At 50.1% G+C, this 16,112-nt stretch overlaps 1 protein-coding gene across 2 annotated transcripts in view; it reads right to left on the bottom strand.

Annotated features, from left to right (window-relative positions):
• The window catches only part of SH3BP5 (SH3 domain binding protein 5), a 30,437-nt gene extending 16,603 nt beyond the window's left edge, over positions 1-13,834 (bottom strand). Inside the window, exons 1-5 of one of the 2 annotated variants that reach the window (XM_076052435.1) lie at positions 13,734-13,834; positions 12,023-12,451; positions 9,911-9,973; positions 8,210-8,338; positions 5,756-5,920 (exon numbers count right to left, since the gene is read on the bottom strand). In XM_076052435.1, the coding sequence (XP_075908550.1) occupies positions 5,756-5,920; positions 8,210-8,338; positions 9,911-9,973; positions 12,023-12,202 (537 nt within the window). In that variant the 5' untranslated portion in view covers positions 12,203-12,451; positions 13,734-13,834. Of the gene's footprint in view, positions 1-5,755; positions 5,921-8,209; positions 8,339-9,910; positions 9,974-12,022; positions 12,503-13,733 lie in introns of those variants that run through there. The other variant, XM_076052436.1, reaches the window with a different exon arrangement.
• Positions 13,835-16,112: the final 2,278 nt, after the last annotated feature.

The following is a 16,112-nucleotide window of genomic DNA, read 5'->3' as shown; positions in this document are numbered from 1 at the left end:
AAACGTGCGTTTAGATGATTTGGCTGATATGAATTCCCACGTGTGATGATAAGCCACTTTAATGATGAGCTATATCATCACGTGTGGCCAGGTTGCCTCTAAGAAAGGGCTAATAGATCAGTGGGCTTTACCTGATAAATAATAATAATGATAAAATATAAGACCAGGTTTAACCATTTCTGGCAATAAAACAGGAGTTAAGATGTTCAAACAACAAAATAAAATACCTTTTGCAAGGCATCAAATCTGTGTTAATCACACATACTTGTGGCAAAACATGCATTGTCTTTGAAACTGATTGGCCTACACCAGCCTTCATTTATGGCCTAGTCTCACCACCAGTGTTAGACCGGAGAACGCCAAAAGGCGAACACAGTGCAAAGGCAATGCAAGTAGCAAATAATTAATAGCTCGGGTTGAGCAGTTATATCGATGGGATTTGTTTTGCCAGTATGGAAATTATTTTAATAGTAATCCAGTTTAGATTAGTTTCTCGCGTACGGCTGCGCGCAATGGGGTGCTGCCGTTGCTCGGTCCTGCGGGGCCCCCGGCTCTCGCCGTATTTTTCCGCTCTCTCTATCCAGCTCGAGCCGACCACCGGGGAAGATGCAACGTGGCACCGTGCCACTAACATCCGGCGTGCATCAGCCCCGCGCCAAGCACACCACCGCACGGGCACGCACACATCCGTTACACTCCGGCGCACTCACCAGGCTCATCCCATGTACAGCACACGTGCAACCCGTTTTGGCAATCCACTCTCTGGATCGCAAGGTTCCCAACTCGCATGCTCCATGCTTTATACAGATATCTTCAGCACTACTATTATAATTTTCCCAACTGCTCCAATAGAGTTCACTGACAGATGAGTGCTCATGCTGCAAACTGGATGGAATATCATACCCGTTTGAATATTCGCCACGGTGGCGAGATGTTAATTACCTCACCTAGTTTTTAGGAGGCCGTGGGTTCAATCCCAACTCCAACCTATAGATTAGGAGTTTGCATGTCTCTCTCCCCGTGGTCACGTGGATTTTTCTCCGGGTCTTTCGGTTTTCCCCTCCACATTTATAATCAACATGCTGTCTAGAGTATTGGGCTCCTAGAATTTCCACGTGATAAGCCACTTTGTCGAGCTATCATTTGTGGCCAGGTCACTTCTGAAAAAGAGCTATATATCTCAGTGGGCCTTTTAACTGATAAAATAAAAAAAACAGGTGAGACTTATTAACCGTTTAAAGCAAACGAAAACATATTACAGTGGTACCTCGGTATACGTCGTTAATTCGTTCCAGATGGTAGGACTTAAACCGAAAATGACAAATACCAAACGAATTTTTCCCATAAGAAATAAAGGGATAGGAAATAATCCATTCCAGAGTATGAGAAATTATATTTTATATGGCATATTATACATTAATGGGGTTGTATAACATTATTTAGACACTACTTATTACTAAAATGCATACATATATTAAAATAAATGCATAAATTAAAATAAATTGAAATAAAAATAAAATTTAACGTCACTTTACCTTGCTGAGAGGAGTTGATACCCTACGGGGGTTGTGCACGGAACCAGATCTACTGTACAGGCAGACTGAGGAGCGGCGCTTTGTCTCAGTCGTGAACGGGGTCTACGCGGGGACGCGGTGACTCATCCCGACCCATACAAGTTCTAGCAAGCGCCTCGTATCCCAAGCAAGACGTCGTATCCCAAGACATTTTTTTCTCGTCAAAACACGACGTATACCAAATTCGACGTATTCCGAAGTGGTCATATACCAAGGTATGACTGTATAATGATGTTCACGTGCAGAGCCTTCATACACATCAAGTCTCAAGGCTTAACCCTTGAGGCTCGCAGTTATTCACAATGTTGAGCGTCCCCCCCGCCAGCTGCTGGGGCCGATGGTTCAGGTCTCATGTCAGCAGGTGTCAGGGTCGGGATCGAACCCACGGCCATCTGCATAGCAGGTGAGATAGTCAGCATCTCCGTGCCACCGCAGCACCCCTCACACCCCTTACACAGTACACATCCACCTGTCCGTCCGTCCATCCGTCACCGCACTTGAGTAAAGTCCATCGTACAGGGACGAGTAATGGATAATTTTGACTGGACTCACACTGGCAGCACATGAACCCACACTGGCAGCATTAAAACAACAAAAAACCCAAAATCTGCTTCAAAAGGAAAGGCACTCGCTTCCCTCTGAGCAAATAGCACAAATGGCACGGCTCTCGCACATATCCTGCCGGAGAAAACGGCGTCCACTGGCACTCACGCCTGCCAGCGCAAACTGCCCCCCCCCTCTCCCCCCCCGTCCACAGCCACCGTGAAGGAGTCCCCCGTTATAACCTCACTCAACAGAACTAATAATAAAAACAATAGTTTACATTTATAAGGTGCAATTCATCCAGGCATCTCAGTGCACCATGCACGAAGTTAGGAAATATGACAAAGTCCTCCAGAGTCCACTGTGTGACGTGTAGGGCAGGCGAAACAGGTGAGTCTTTAGAGAAGACCTACACGGGGTGAGTTGAGCTCGCCTGCCTAACGTTGGTGGGGATGACATTCCACTCTAGTCTTGTTGCAGCGCACCCAAAGAGCATTCTATCGTAGTCTTGGCGCAGGGCACCCAAAGGGCATTCCACCGTAGTCTTGGCACAGCGCACGCAAAGGCTCAGTCACCCCAGGTGCAGAGTCGAGTTGCCGGCACACGAAGTGGATGTAAAACCGGCAGATCGGAGAGAGGCCGCGACGGTGCCTGCTGGTTTATCGTTCATTTGAATGCAAAATGGTGCGAGGCCGGTTCAAGGCCCTTCTAGGTGAGCAGCAATACTTTAAATTGTATCCTGAAGTTTAGTTTGGTGAGTGTCTACTGAGGTTGTTGGTGCGGCACAGAGGAAGGTGGCGTGGCCCCATCCCCACTTTGCCGGCGGTCTCCCCGGCGATCGCCGTTGACCGGACCACACGACGTTCTCATTCAAGGGTGAGTCACCCCAGCGGACGGCAAAGCAGGACCAAATCCCGGGACATTCTCCACACGTGCCGTGCACATGGTAACATTCTATCGTCCTTCATGACAGCATTAAGCCATTGCTGTTTGTTATTTTACGCTTGCTTACTCAGGAATGCCTCACTCTAATACCCTCTTCTCACTCGAGACTCTTTTCGGAAGGGTCCTGTCAAGTGTGCGCAGGAGGGAGGGTGGCGATACTACTATTTTTTATTTTACCAGGTAAGGCCCAGAGTTCTAAAGCTATTTTTTCAGAAGCGACCTGGTGATCACAAATGATACCTCAACGAAGTGGCTTATCACGTGGAAAGTTATAGCAGCCAAATACTCTACACCAGTGGTTCTTAACCTGGGGGTGCAAGATGCCCTTTCTGGGGATGCGAAACATGGCCGGATTTTCTTCGAAGGTAAATCATCGAAAAAACTAATTAAGCACGGGCACGTAAGTACAAATACTTTGTTTCATCGAACCCTATTTATTTATTAACATATTTTTTTTATGATTGAGAACCAAAAGGGTGCAAGGCTGCAGTAGAGGTTAAGAACAACTGTTCTAAATGCACTTTGATTCAAAATGTAACGGGAAAAACCGGAGGACCCGGAGAGAAATCCACGCAACCACGGGTAGAACATGCGAACTCCAAATGTACAGGCATCAGGATCGGCATCGAACCCACGACCTCCAAAGTATTTTTTTTTGCATTGGGATGTTTGGCCCGTACAAGTGACATAATTTATTTAATTTGTAATCAAGTCTGAACCCTATTCTTGGTTCTTTCGGTAAAGTCACGTAGAAGGGAAATAATACAATAATAAAAATAAAACAATAAAATTCTCACGACGTTTCGATTGCAACACAAGCAATCATCATCAGGTGTGAAAACCACAGCAGTCACGAAAGCTTTAATTTGTAATCAAGTCTGAACCCTTTGTTTTCGCGCATTTCTCTTACAAGTCGAGTCCACTACGACTGCTGTAGGAGGAAACCGGGGCAGCCCAGAGGAAATCCACGCAGAACAGGCGAGGGAAAACATCAAAAAAGACAAGGTCCCCCCTATAGCCTTAACAGACTGTTGGGGCAAATGCTGTTAGTGGGCACTTACGAAGGCCTGCAAGGAACACGAGGGGGTGGGTACACAGCACCACGTCCGACCACCTTTGTCTCCCCAGTGGTGATGTTTACACATCGCACCAGGTACTCATTTGAGGCTGAGTCGACCTAGGGGGGGGGGATACAGGACCGGTTCAGATAACCGTCATCGGTGTTGGCCGTGAGCGGGAATCGAACTCGGGTCGACGAGTTCGTAGCGCAGTGCGCTAACCGCTACTCTACCTAAATAACTCTACGCACACACACACAAAAGAGGCGTGCGTCAATGTCGGGAATTGAACCCAGGCAGTTCTTGCTGCGTGAGGCACAGAGAGCGCGAACCACTGCGTTGCCACAGAGCCGCCGCCAGCTGCCCTGCCAGCAAAGTAATGTTTGCCAAATGTGTGTTTTTTTGTCGGTGCCAAAATATTTATTCACGCAGGGAGCGTGCAAGTCCAAAAACAAGCACCCCCCTTCCGTGTTTCGAACAGTGGCAACAGTGTTTGGGGCCACTCGGGTCAGGAATGCAAAAAATGTGTTTTGCTCAAACAGTGGATTAAAATGTGCATAGCAATTAAATAAATATATCACCCACCTTTGGCAAGGTCATTTAACAGTGCCAGCCTACGGAACGTTGAGTTCCGTCAAACAGAAGTTGCATTCGCCTATGAAATGAGAAATGCACGCTTTTTAATTTTGATAAAACAGGACCGCTGATGGATGGATAATCGGAGAAAGAAACTCGCGAGGAATATTGACTGTATTTGTCCTGACCTCGTTTTATTCCTCGACACTGACAGCCCATAGAGCACACCCCTCGTGTGTGCGAGCATGGCCGCCGCGACACACGAGGGTTCTAGCCCGAGGTCATGCGTCCCAAAGCTTTACAAAATAACACGCGGCCGTGCGAACGAATAAATTACCGTAAATATGAAAAAAGAGGTCACCGGTTAAAGGCGCGGCCCTGCACAAAAACCACTCGCTCACGCCCGCTGCTGACGGACGGGGCTTCGCCAGAGGGTGCTCTAGCGAGGACCTTCTGGAGGCCCCCCACTCGAAGGTATTGGGGCCTACTCTTAAACGCCAGCAAAACACCTCGGAAAAGATTGCAGCAGCCGCACTTTGCACCACGATACGAGACCTGCCAATCGACTTCCTACGCTCACGTAAAAGTGCAAGCGGGACCATTGTCACGGACGTACGTGGATGGAATGTCAACTGAAATCGTGTGTTTTATTTATTTACAGAGCGAGAGGCCTTCTGCAGTACCGTAACCAGGAATCAAGTTGAGGTTGTGGGTTTGATCTCGACCCCTACGCCTGTATATTTGGGGTTTGCGTGTCTCTGTCCCCGTGGTCGCGTGGATTTTTCTCCAGGACCTCCGGTTTGTCCCCCCACATTTAGAATTAGAGTGCGCTTACAGTATTTGGCTGCTGCTCTAAATTTCCACGTGATAATAAGCCACTATCATTTCCAATGGCCAGGTCACTTTTGAAATAGGGCTACGTAGCTCAGTGGGGCCTTACCCTGGTAACATTAAAACAATAGTAAAGAAATATAGTTCCCTTGGCGATAAAACAAAACATTTGACACATCTATTCCACCGCATCTGTTCCGCCGTTTCCTTTTCCACCCCCGCTGCTACCTTGAGAGTGGCGTGGTTCAGCATTTCCTGCCAGGCTGAGTCGAAGTGACGATCTTCCTGCTCCAACAGCCGCTCCTCTGCCAGCGCGATCGTCTCCTTGGCCGCTCGCAGGACCTCGCTCGCACGCTGGAAATCCTGAGTTGCCTTCTGCGCCAAAACTTGTGCCTTGAAAGGAGATTTCCCCCGGAAAAATTAATTCCGGCGTTAGTCGGTCCGTCGATCGGACTTGATCTAAACTAAACTTCTTATTTTACCAGGTAAGGCTCACCGAGCTATAAAGCTCTTTTTAGAAGCAAGCTGGTCACCACAAATGATAGCTCAACGGGGTGCCTTTACTGCTTCTTGTCTTTAGTTTGTTGTCCTTCCCCCCCCACACCTCCAATTAGCACGGGTTGGCTACGTGCGGTGCACAAGAAGTGCAACATACATCGCGTGGAAATCTCTTGCAGCCAAATACTCTGAACACGTGACGTCGATTCTAAATGTGGAGGGAAAAACCTGAGAACCCGGAGAAAAGTCCACGTTCCTCCTCTCCCACTCACCGCCGATCTTTTTCTCACTCGACGTAATCTTGAACACGCTAACTCACGTCTCTGCGACGAGCATCCTGCTCATGCTCTCTCGTTTCTGATTATGTTAATTTGGCCGTTATAAATGTCCACGTGATGATGATGAGCCACTTCGTTGAGCTATCATTTGTGATAGCCAGGTGCAGTCACGAAAGCTTCAAATCAAGATTGTTTACCTTTCCTATACTTTGCACTCCTATCGTGTTGTTGGTACTGTTTGTTATTGTAACTTGCTAATGTGCCTATACTTGACATCTGTGAAAAATAACTTTATAGCTCATCAGATTCCTCCCCTCCAGTCTCAATAAAGAATCTGCTTCTGAAGAAGGACTAGAAGCTGTATCGTTCATGAATGTAATCTCAACGCACGTGTAAATAATAATAATGATATCCTTGTATGTGTGTTGAACTTCTTTCGCACCGTACGTAGCCAACCGTGCCAACTGGAGGTGCGGAATGTGACAATCTTATTGGGTGGTGGAGGGCATAATGAAAATACTTTTGACACAAGAGTGCAGGCAAGTGGCCTCACCTCCAAAAATAAACACGGATCAGAAATTTGTCAGAAGAAATCCGAACACAGATTGGTAAGAAACGACTGTGCTGGGCGCCTTGTGGCCGCTGCCACTTTTCAGTTCAACCAAAATGCAGTCCCTCTGAGAAAGTGTAAAGAGGCCGTCCATAAATGACGTCACGCACCTAGGGGGAGGGGGGGTTTGAGAAATGTGACATCACATCAAAATGCGCAACTTTAAATAAATATAGACAACACGTTCTACTTAATTAAATAGACGTTTTAATAAATGTTTTCTCCTACAACATCAGAGTGCAGCGCCACATTAAATAAGCACTACAATGACAATAGTTTAAAGCGATTTGAAGCATATTTTATATTTTTTGGGGGGGAGGGGGGCAGAGTTTTGTGACATCATATTTAAGGGGGGGGTCTGACTTTTTGTGACGTCGTGTGACGAGGGGGGGGGGTCAAAAATCGTCATAAGTCGCGTGACGTCATTTATGGACAGTCCCAAAGTCGCATTCGCCAAATCAGCGATTAAATCCGTGAAATGTTTACCACCCAGCGATTCAATATTCCACTGCAGCCGAAAGTGACTCCTGCGCTTTAAGACGTTAAATGCAGTTAGGTTCAAGTTGGATTTGTTGAACAAGGTGAGAACTCAAGAGACCAGGATAAGTCTCATTTGCAAGAGTGACCTGAGGTATGAGTCTGCTGCCAGTGGTGCTGGGGGGAGGGGCGATGTTTGCTGATGTATGTTCAACTTCTTTTGCACTGTACATAGCCAACCGTGATAATCAGAGGTGTGGTATTTGTATGTAAGTTGAACTTATTTCGTACTGTACATAGCCAACCGTGATAATCAGAGGTGCGGTATTTGTATGTAAGTTGAACTTCTCTCGCACAGTACATAGCCAACCGTGATAATCAGAGGTGCGGTATTTGTATGTAAGTTGAACTTATTTTGCACTGTACATAGCAAACCGTGATCATTAAAGGTGCGGTATTTGTATGTATGTTTAACTTCTTTCCCACTATACGTAGCCAACTGTGCTAATCGGAGGTGCGCATTGTAGAATCCCAAATTAGCAAATTGTGGATATATCTCGGATTTCACAAAATGTAGTCCAGACGCCTGACTGAGCCGATCGACGCGAGGTCATCTTTACCGTCCACCAAGGGTGAACGCAGAAAGCGCGTGGCATCATCATGGTCATGACACAACCACAGCAATAACCAGGGTGGCCGCCGGAAGTGAATAGTGACACCACTGCAAGAAGCGGGAATAGAGCGAGGGAGCGTGCCACCATCGCCGGGCCGCGTCGTTATGGTGCAGAGATGGGGAGACGTTGCCGGGTCGGCTACTACCTGCCGAGCCGCTCGCCTCGCCTCCCAGTACGGCTTGGACTCCTCCACAGACTTCCCGAGCTTCTTGAGAAACTCGTCCAGCTTGGCCGTCGCCTCTGCCAACACCACCCGGAACCGGCTGCGAGCCTCCTGTGAGCACGCACGCCCCAGCATACAAAGTGCGAGTGGCCGTGCTCCGGGGCGCTCCACGCATTGGCACGCGCGTCTCTGTGCCCTGTCCCTCTGTGCCCTGTCCCTCTGTGCCCGAGCAGTGTCCATAGAGTTACACGAACCTGGCCTCAAGGGAGAATATGCAAACTCGAAATATAAAGCAAGCGTCAGGGTCAGGATCGAACCCACTACCTCCTCCATACCAGGCGAGGGAGTTAACATCTCGCCACCGGCGGCGCCCCTGAGGATAGACTGAGCCCGAATCAACGCGTTGCTACAAAACCTTGCTCGCGGTGATCGAGAGCTCTTTTGCACAAAACTTAGATCTCGGGGATATTTCACAGGGATTCTGCAAGCGAAGATGAACAAATTACAATTTTGGGGAGTCTTTGGTTTGCTGAGAGAAACCCTGGGGCGTGCAAGACAAGAATGCTCTTTTGAGATGTTATCACCAATTAATTTCCAAGAAGCAAAGGGACTTCCTATCCGGAAATAAAAAAACCCTGCAGAGCCAGGAGGGCCTAATGGCAGGAAAAGCGTCACCGCAAGTCGACACACAACGACTGCTCCGGCGTGACCGCTCAACTACAGTGAGCGGTGGCTTTCGTTTCCTTTGGAGTAAAAAACATTATAATTTTACAAAAACTCCATGTTGTTATATTTTATGAAAGCAAAAATATGTTTCTGTTAAATTAACAAAAAATATTTTTTAAAGATTTTAATTTGAAAAACTTGTTTGGGTTTGCTAGACCTGGCCCAAGTTTGTTTTGTGTACGGGATGAACAAGTTCTGTTCATTACAGTGCGATGGCTCAAAGTAAGATTGCCGTTCAAATGTCAGGCTCGAGTTAATGCACACACCACAAGTTAGGATTCTGGGTTATACAGCCCTTGTAGAAGTTATTCATTACTACAGGTTGATGTGGTATTGTTACCTCCCATAAAAATGCTTTTTACTCAGTGTCAAAATCAAGAGGGGTAATTTCCAGGGAGACCAAAACCTCATCTGCTGGAGTGCTGGTCCAAGGTTAGTGTTTTGGTTGTAACTTGTAACCGCCATGACTCTCCATTTGCTGTGAAGGTCAATTGCCCAAAGCATCACCTGTTATAAACTTTTTATGTTCAGGCCACAGTGAGATATTGACGAATGTGCGCCAATATCAGACAAGCCAATGCTGCGATGAAGGCCATTGCAACCCAAACTATGGACCGTACCGTAAACCCACTGTGGTCTGCGCTCCGTCAATGGATGAGGAAGAGCAAAACGACAGGAACTCTCTCTCTGCTGAAGCCCTCTCGTCACGGCTATCAGACCTCGACATTGTCAACTAGCCCCTGAACACATCGCTTACCACCGCAGCAAGGATGTCATTGATTAAATGTGTTGAGTTTATTTATTTCTCTCTCCTGCCAGGGGCCAGTTTCATTAAAAAAAACACGACTTGAGAACAATCATTGTCACTGACGGGAGAAATGTGTTCCCTTGAGGGGTCTGATGCGATTGGCCAGGGGCCTGAAACGATGTCACCAAGCCCAGCGGAACCGTTGTTACCTCGAGTTCCGTTTCGAGGCGGTTGATGGCGTCAGTCGACTGGTTCAGTTTTTCCAACTCGATCTGCGAGCAGCGGGGAACGGCAAAAATCCCCACGAGGAGTCAGTCAGTATACGTGTATGTGAAATACAGCAGTGGAAACCTGGCACAGCATCCAATAACGCAGTACACAGAGTGCTCACGCCAAACAGGCAGTATGTGCAGTACATTTGATTTCTTTCGCACCGTACATAGCCAACCGTGCTAAGCAGAGGTGTGCGCTAACCACTGCACTACCGCTCCCCTTGCAGGCGTAAGTAACTTCTGGGAGGTGTTGAATAAGTGGAACTGTCTTCACTGTGGCTTTGTGTTGTTGTTGTTCTAATCGTCGTTTTGTGGTTTGTGCTAAAATAGCTGTTTCATAAGCCATTAATTTACTCACCACAGCAAATTATTCCAGAGCAAACATCAGTGAGGACATTATTAATACACCAAAGAGACATGGAAAGTCGGGGGAAACGTTGGGACAAGGTTCGGCCAACATTGGCCCAGCGGTTCTAACGTCGGCTCAACGTTGCCTGTTTACTGGCTTGGCTGTCAACATAGCGGCAAAATAGAGGATTTTAAAAAGCTTAAAGAGAGATCGTGAGCGAATCTGCTTGTTGCTACACACCACGACACACACTGCTCGTGTTACACGTAAAATACATCGCATTAAATACAAATGGTCACTATTACTCATTCTGTGTACAGTGCCATTGGCAGTAACCCACGCCGAGAAAAATGTTTTTTTGGAAACGGATGCAGTGAACCCAAACCATACACCCACCAAAGACAAAGATCCCCCGTGTAGCCTTCACAGACTGTTGGGGCAAGTGGTGTTAGCGAGCGCCTATGAAGGCCGGCACGGCACACGAGAGGGGTGGGTGGCCAGCACCACGCCCGGCCGCCTTTGTCTCCCCAGCGGCGATGTTTACTACACACCGCTACACCAGGTTCTCATTTGAGGCTGAGTCTACTTAGAGCAGGGCCCCATTGACTGACTCCAATACTCGTCACTGGTGTTGGCCGTGAGCGGGGTTCGTAGTACAGCGTGCTAACCCCTACACTACCGCTTCCCACGTGCACCCACCAGCACTCGCTGGAGGACCCACACCACCGACACCGCGTGGTCTCAACAATTCAGTTGTGTGTGATCACAATTGAACTACTCCGATGCTATCATGCTACAGTCTGACAGCTTTGTTGGCATTTTTTTCCCTAAAGTTTGAACGCCGAATTACATCGATAGGGAGGTCATGGACCACGTCGAAGTTTAACCACAATTCGAGAATAACTAATTAATAGCATAACACTTTAAATGAACTACAACTTAAAAATACGTGACATTTATTCATATTAAAATTAATAACAATACAACTATCCAACATTCGTTTCGGTATGTTTATTTCCGGCCACCCCGTACACGTGTATTGCAGGAAAGACAATGTGGGTTGGAGCAGTGTGCATTGTACTCGACAACAGTGCGCACTAACTCTGCCTTCACAATGCTATGGGTAATGAATGTGCATACTGCACGTCTGATTACTGTACAATACATATGCTCTCTGTACAGAAACCCGGTTTGTTCTAGAATCGGCCCATCACCTCCTTTGAGGTCGATAAAGCATTGCACAGTATTGTTTTGCGGATAAGTCAACAGTGGCCGTTCTAATGAAGGAATGAGCCCGCTGCCATGGGAATGTGGAATTTCCACCAAACGCCACGAGGCAAAGTAGAACTGAACGAACCACGCGCTTGCTGATGAGAGTCGGAGAAGTGGAAACCTGTCCATAGTGTCCTGTTTATCCATCACGCTTGCGTAAAATATAGGTCGATAAACCCGAATGTCCAATGCTTAGTCTACACAGCATGGCACGCGTGTGTTCATACAGCTGTAGGTCGACTCAGCCTCAAATGGTGCGGAGTGTAAACATCGCCACTGGGGAGACAAAGGCGGCCGGGCGTGGTGCTGGCCACCCACCCCCCTCGTGTACCGTGCCGGCCTTCATAGGTGCTGCTCGCGAACAGCACTTGCCCCTACAGTCTGCCAAGGCTACACGGGTGGTGGTGGTGTTGTATCTTTGTCATCACCTGCACGCGTGGGTCCACGCCCTCGTCCTCCTCCCGGTGGCCACCGCTGGGGTCGCGCTGACCATCCCAAAGCCTCTCCTCCTCCGAGCTCGGAGACCCCGGTTCGTCGCGGGGTCGTGGCGAGCGGACCCCGGCGGCCTGTGCAGTCCTGCACGCAGTGTCTCCCCCCACGCCCGCCATGGCAGCAGCGGCAGCAGCAGTAACTCGCCGTCTCCTCCCTCTCTCTCCCCCCTCCTCCTCTCTCTCCCCCTCCTCCTCCTACTCGTCTCGTCCAACAACAGGGGGCGGACTGATCGTCCACTCACTACGCGATAGATGGATGGCCTCGAGCAGCTGCTGTCAGGGTAAACAGCTGCCCGGCACGGCGAAGGCAATGAATTGTCGGTCGCATCACGGCAGTGGTCGTCGTCTTCCCCCCCGGGACTGACCCTGCCCAGTGGCGACAAGACCGACGTTGTTCACAATGACCCACCACCACCAACAATGACCCACCACCACCAACAATGACCCTCCACCACCAACAATGACCCTCCACCACCAACAATGACCCACCACCACCAACAATGACCCACTACCACCACCAACAATGACCCACTACCACCACCAACAATGACCCACCACCACCAACAATGACCCACCACCACCAACAATGACCCACCACCAACAACAATGACCCACCACCACCAACAATGACCCACCACCACCACCAACAATGACCCACCAACAATGACCCTCCACCACCAACAATGACCCACCACCACCAACAATGACCCACCACCACCACCAACAATGACCCACCACCAACAATGACCCACTACCACCAACAATGACCCACCACCACCAACAATGACCCACCACCACCAACAATGACCCACCACCACCAACAATGACCCACCACCAACAACAATGACCCACCACCAACAACAATGACTCACCACCAACAACAATGACCCACCAACAATGACCCACCACCAACAACAACAATGACCCACCACCACCACCAACAATGACCCACCACCAACAACAACAATGACCCACCACCAACAACAATGACCCACCACCACCAACAATGACCCACCACCACCAACAACAATGACCCACCACCAACAACAATGACCCACCACCAACAACAACAATGACCCACCACCACCAACAATGACCCACCACCACCAACAATGACCCACCAACAACAATGACCCACCACCAACAACAATGACCCACCACCAACAACAATGACCCACCACCACCAACAACAATGACCCACCACCAACAACAATGACCCACCACCAACAACAACAATGACCCACCACCACCAACAATGACCCACCACCAACAACAACAATGACCCACCACCAACAATGACCCACCACCAACAACAATGACCCACCACCAACAACAATGACCCACCACCAATGACCCACCACCAACAACAACAATGACCCACCACCAACAACAATGACCCACCACCAACAACAACAATGACCCACCACCACCAACAATGACCCACCACCACCAACAACAATGACCCACCACCACCAACAATGACCCACCACCAACAACAACAATGACCCACCACCAACAACAACAATGACCCACCACCACCACCACCACCAACAATGACCCACCACCACCAACAACAATGACCCACCACCACCAACAATGACCCACCACCAACAACAATGACCCACCACCACCACCAACAATGACCCACCACCACCACACCCCGCTGTTGCCAGTCGTCGCGAAGAGACTCCTCTCGGGGCCGACCGACCGCCACTCTGATCGGTTCGTTCGAAGTCGCCACTAGGGGGTGGGGATGGTGAGAGAAGGGGGGGGGGATAGAAGGGGTGAGGGTGAGAGAAGGGGGGGTGAGAGAAGGGGGGTGAGAGAAGGGGGGGTGAGTGGGGGGATGGTGAGTGAAGGGGGGGTGAGAGAAGGGGGGGTGAGAGAAGGGGGGGTGAGAGAAGGGGGGGGGATGGTGAGAGAAGGGGGGGGTGAGTGAAGGGGGGGGATGGTGAGAAGGGGAGGGGAAGGTGAGAGGTGGGGGGGGGATGGTGATAGAAGGGGGGGGTGGGGATGGTGAGAGAAGGGGGGTGAGAGAAGGGGTGGTGAGAGAAGGCGGGGGGGTGAGAGAAGGGGGGTGAGAGAGGGGAGGGGTGAGAGAAGGGGGGTGAGAGAAGGGGGGGGTGAGAGAAGGGGGGGGGTGAGAGAAGGGGGGGTGAGAGAAGGGGGGGGGAGGTCCACGAATGCTGAGGCTGCGAAATTTTCAGACAAAGCGATCGAACTCCGCCTCCATCACGTCCACAAAGACAAAGATCCCCCGTGTAGCCTGCGTTGGGGCAAGTGCTGTTTGGCGAGTACCTACGAAGGCCGGAACGGTACACGAGAGGGTGGGGTGGCCAGAACCACGCCCGGCCGCCTTTGTCTTCCAAGTGGCGATGTTTACACACCGCACCAGGTACTCATTTGAGGCTGAGTCGACCTAGAGAAAGGCCCCAGGACCGGCTCAGATAGACTGTATAATCGTCGCTGACGTTGGCCGTGAGCGGGAATTGAACTCGCGTCGCCGGGTTCGGAGCGCGGCGTGTTCACTGCCACACACACAAAAAAAGACAAAGATCCCCCATATAGCCTGTAACAGACTGTAGGGGCACAGTAACATACACACACAGTAACACACACAGTAACACACACAGTAACACAACAACAACCGCCATTCGCCACTAAGTGGCGGTGACGTCACCACGACGCTTGTGCCAGGCTATGTGCACCCTGAGGCCACGTGAAGTGTCGAACGCCCGCTGGCAGGAGGTCACGGGGCAGACCCAGGTGCCACGGGTCGACTGACTGAGATGACTGGCTGATGCACCACCTGTGCCCCCTACTGTGCCAACCTGCTGTGCTTTAGCCACCCGGCGCTCCGCTCGTTGTTGTGAGCGTCGCTCCTCCGCCCTCCGTTGTTGTTGGAGGGCGACTACTTCCAACTGCCCAGTAGCATCCTTCACGAGCCTCCTCCACAGAGGACGATCTTGACACCGCTGGTACCAGTCATCGGCAAGTCCACTCAGCTCCACGTCCTCCTGTACCACATCACTCCATCTCTTCTCTAGCCCGTGCCGCGCCCGCTTAGCCCCCTCGATCCGGCCGAACAAAAGCTGTTTCGGCATGCGGTGGCTGGGCATGCGGGCTACATGACCCAGCCATCGCAGCCTTCCCCGCCGGAGGAGCTCACCGATGGGACCTTGCCCAGATCTTTCAAGGATTTGTGAGCTCCTCACACAATCCAGTCTGGTTAAACCCAGGATGGATCGTAGGCAGGCCAGCCTAAATGTTTCTAACCGGCGAAGATGTTCCATTTGGGGGGTCCACGTTTCGCAAGCGTAGAGAAGGGAGGGAATGACCGTGGCCGAGAAGACCTGAAGCTTAGTGCGCAGCGACAGACCAGGTAGCTTCCACACAGCGTTACGCAACCGATGAAAAGATATTGCCGCTCGACTGATTCGGAGTGAGACCTCTGCTGTTAAACTGGAGCCAGTCATAAGCACACTGCCCAGGTATGGGAAACTCTCCACTCTCCCCACAACTCCCAATCGGTGATGGGGCAGTTGTGGGGATGGAGTGTCCGATGGTACAAAATACCCAGGCAGGTGCTTAGTTTTGGTGGGGCTGATGGTAAGGCCCCACCTCTTAGTGGCACGCTCCAGTCTCAGCAGCAGCGTCTCCAACTCCTTCTCTGAATGAGCAGCTATTACCAAATCATCAGCATACATAACGTGGTTGAGCAATAGGGAGCCATCCCTTGACCACACCCGGGCATCGATCAGCCTCCCATTATATCTGTACCATATGGAGATTCCCCCGGTACAGCTATTGAAGGCTTCACGAACTACGTGGTCAAAATAGATGTTAAATAATGTGGGAGCCAGAGGACATCCCTGTCGCACCCCAAGGTGTACAGGGAATGGCTCTGACTCCCGACCACGTAGTTTTACCTGGGCCCGCTCACCATCATGAAGGTCCTTAATGATCGTGAGCAAAGGGTCAGGTACTCCAAAAGCACGAAGAACAACCCAGAGCCCTGGCCTACTGA

This window comes from Petromyzon marinus, chromosome 56 (assembly GCF_048934315.1).
Source record: "Petromyzon marinus isolate PM22_M1 ecotype Great Lakes invasive population chromosome 56, UKy_Petmar_22M1.pri1.0, whole genome shotgun sequence".
NCBI classification, from domain to species: Eukaryota; Metazoa; Chordata; class Hyperoartia; order Petromyzontiformes; family Petromyzontidae; genus Petromyzon; species Petromyzon marinus.
This window is presented reverse-complemented; position numbering and strand designations above follow the sequence as displayed.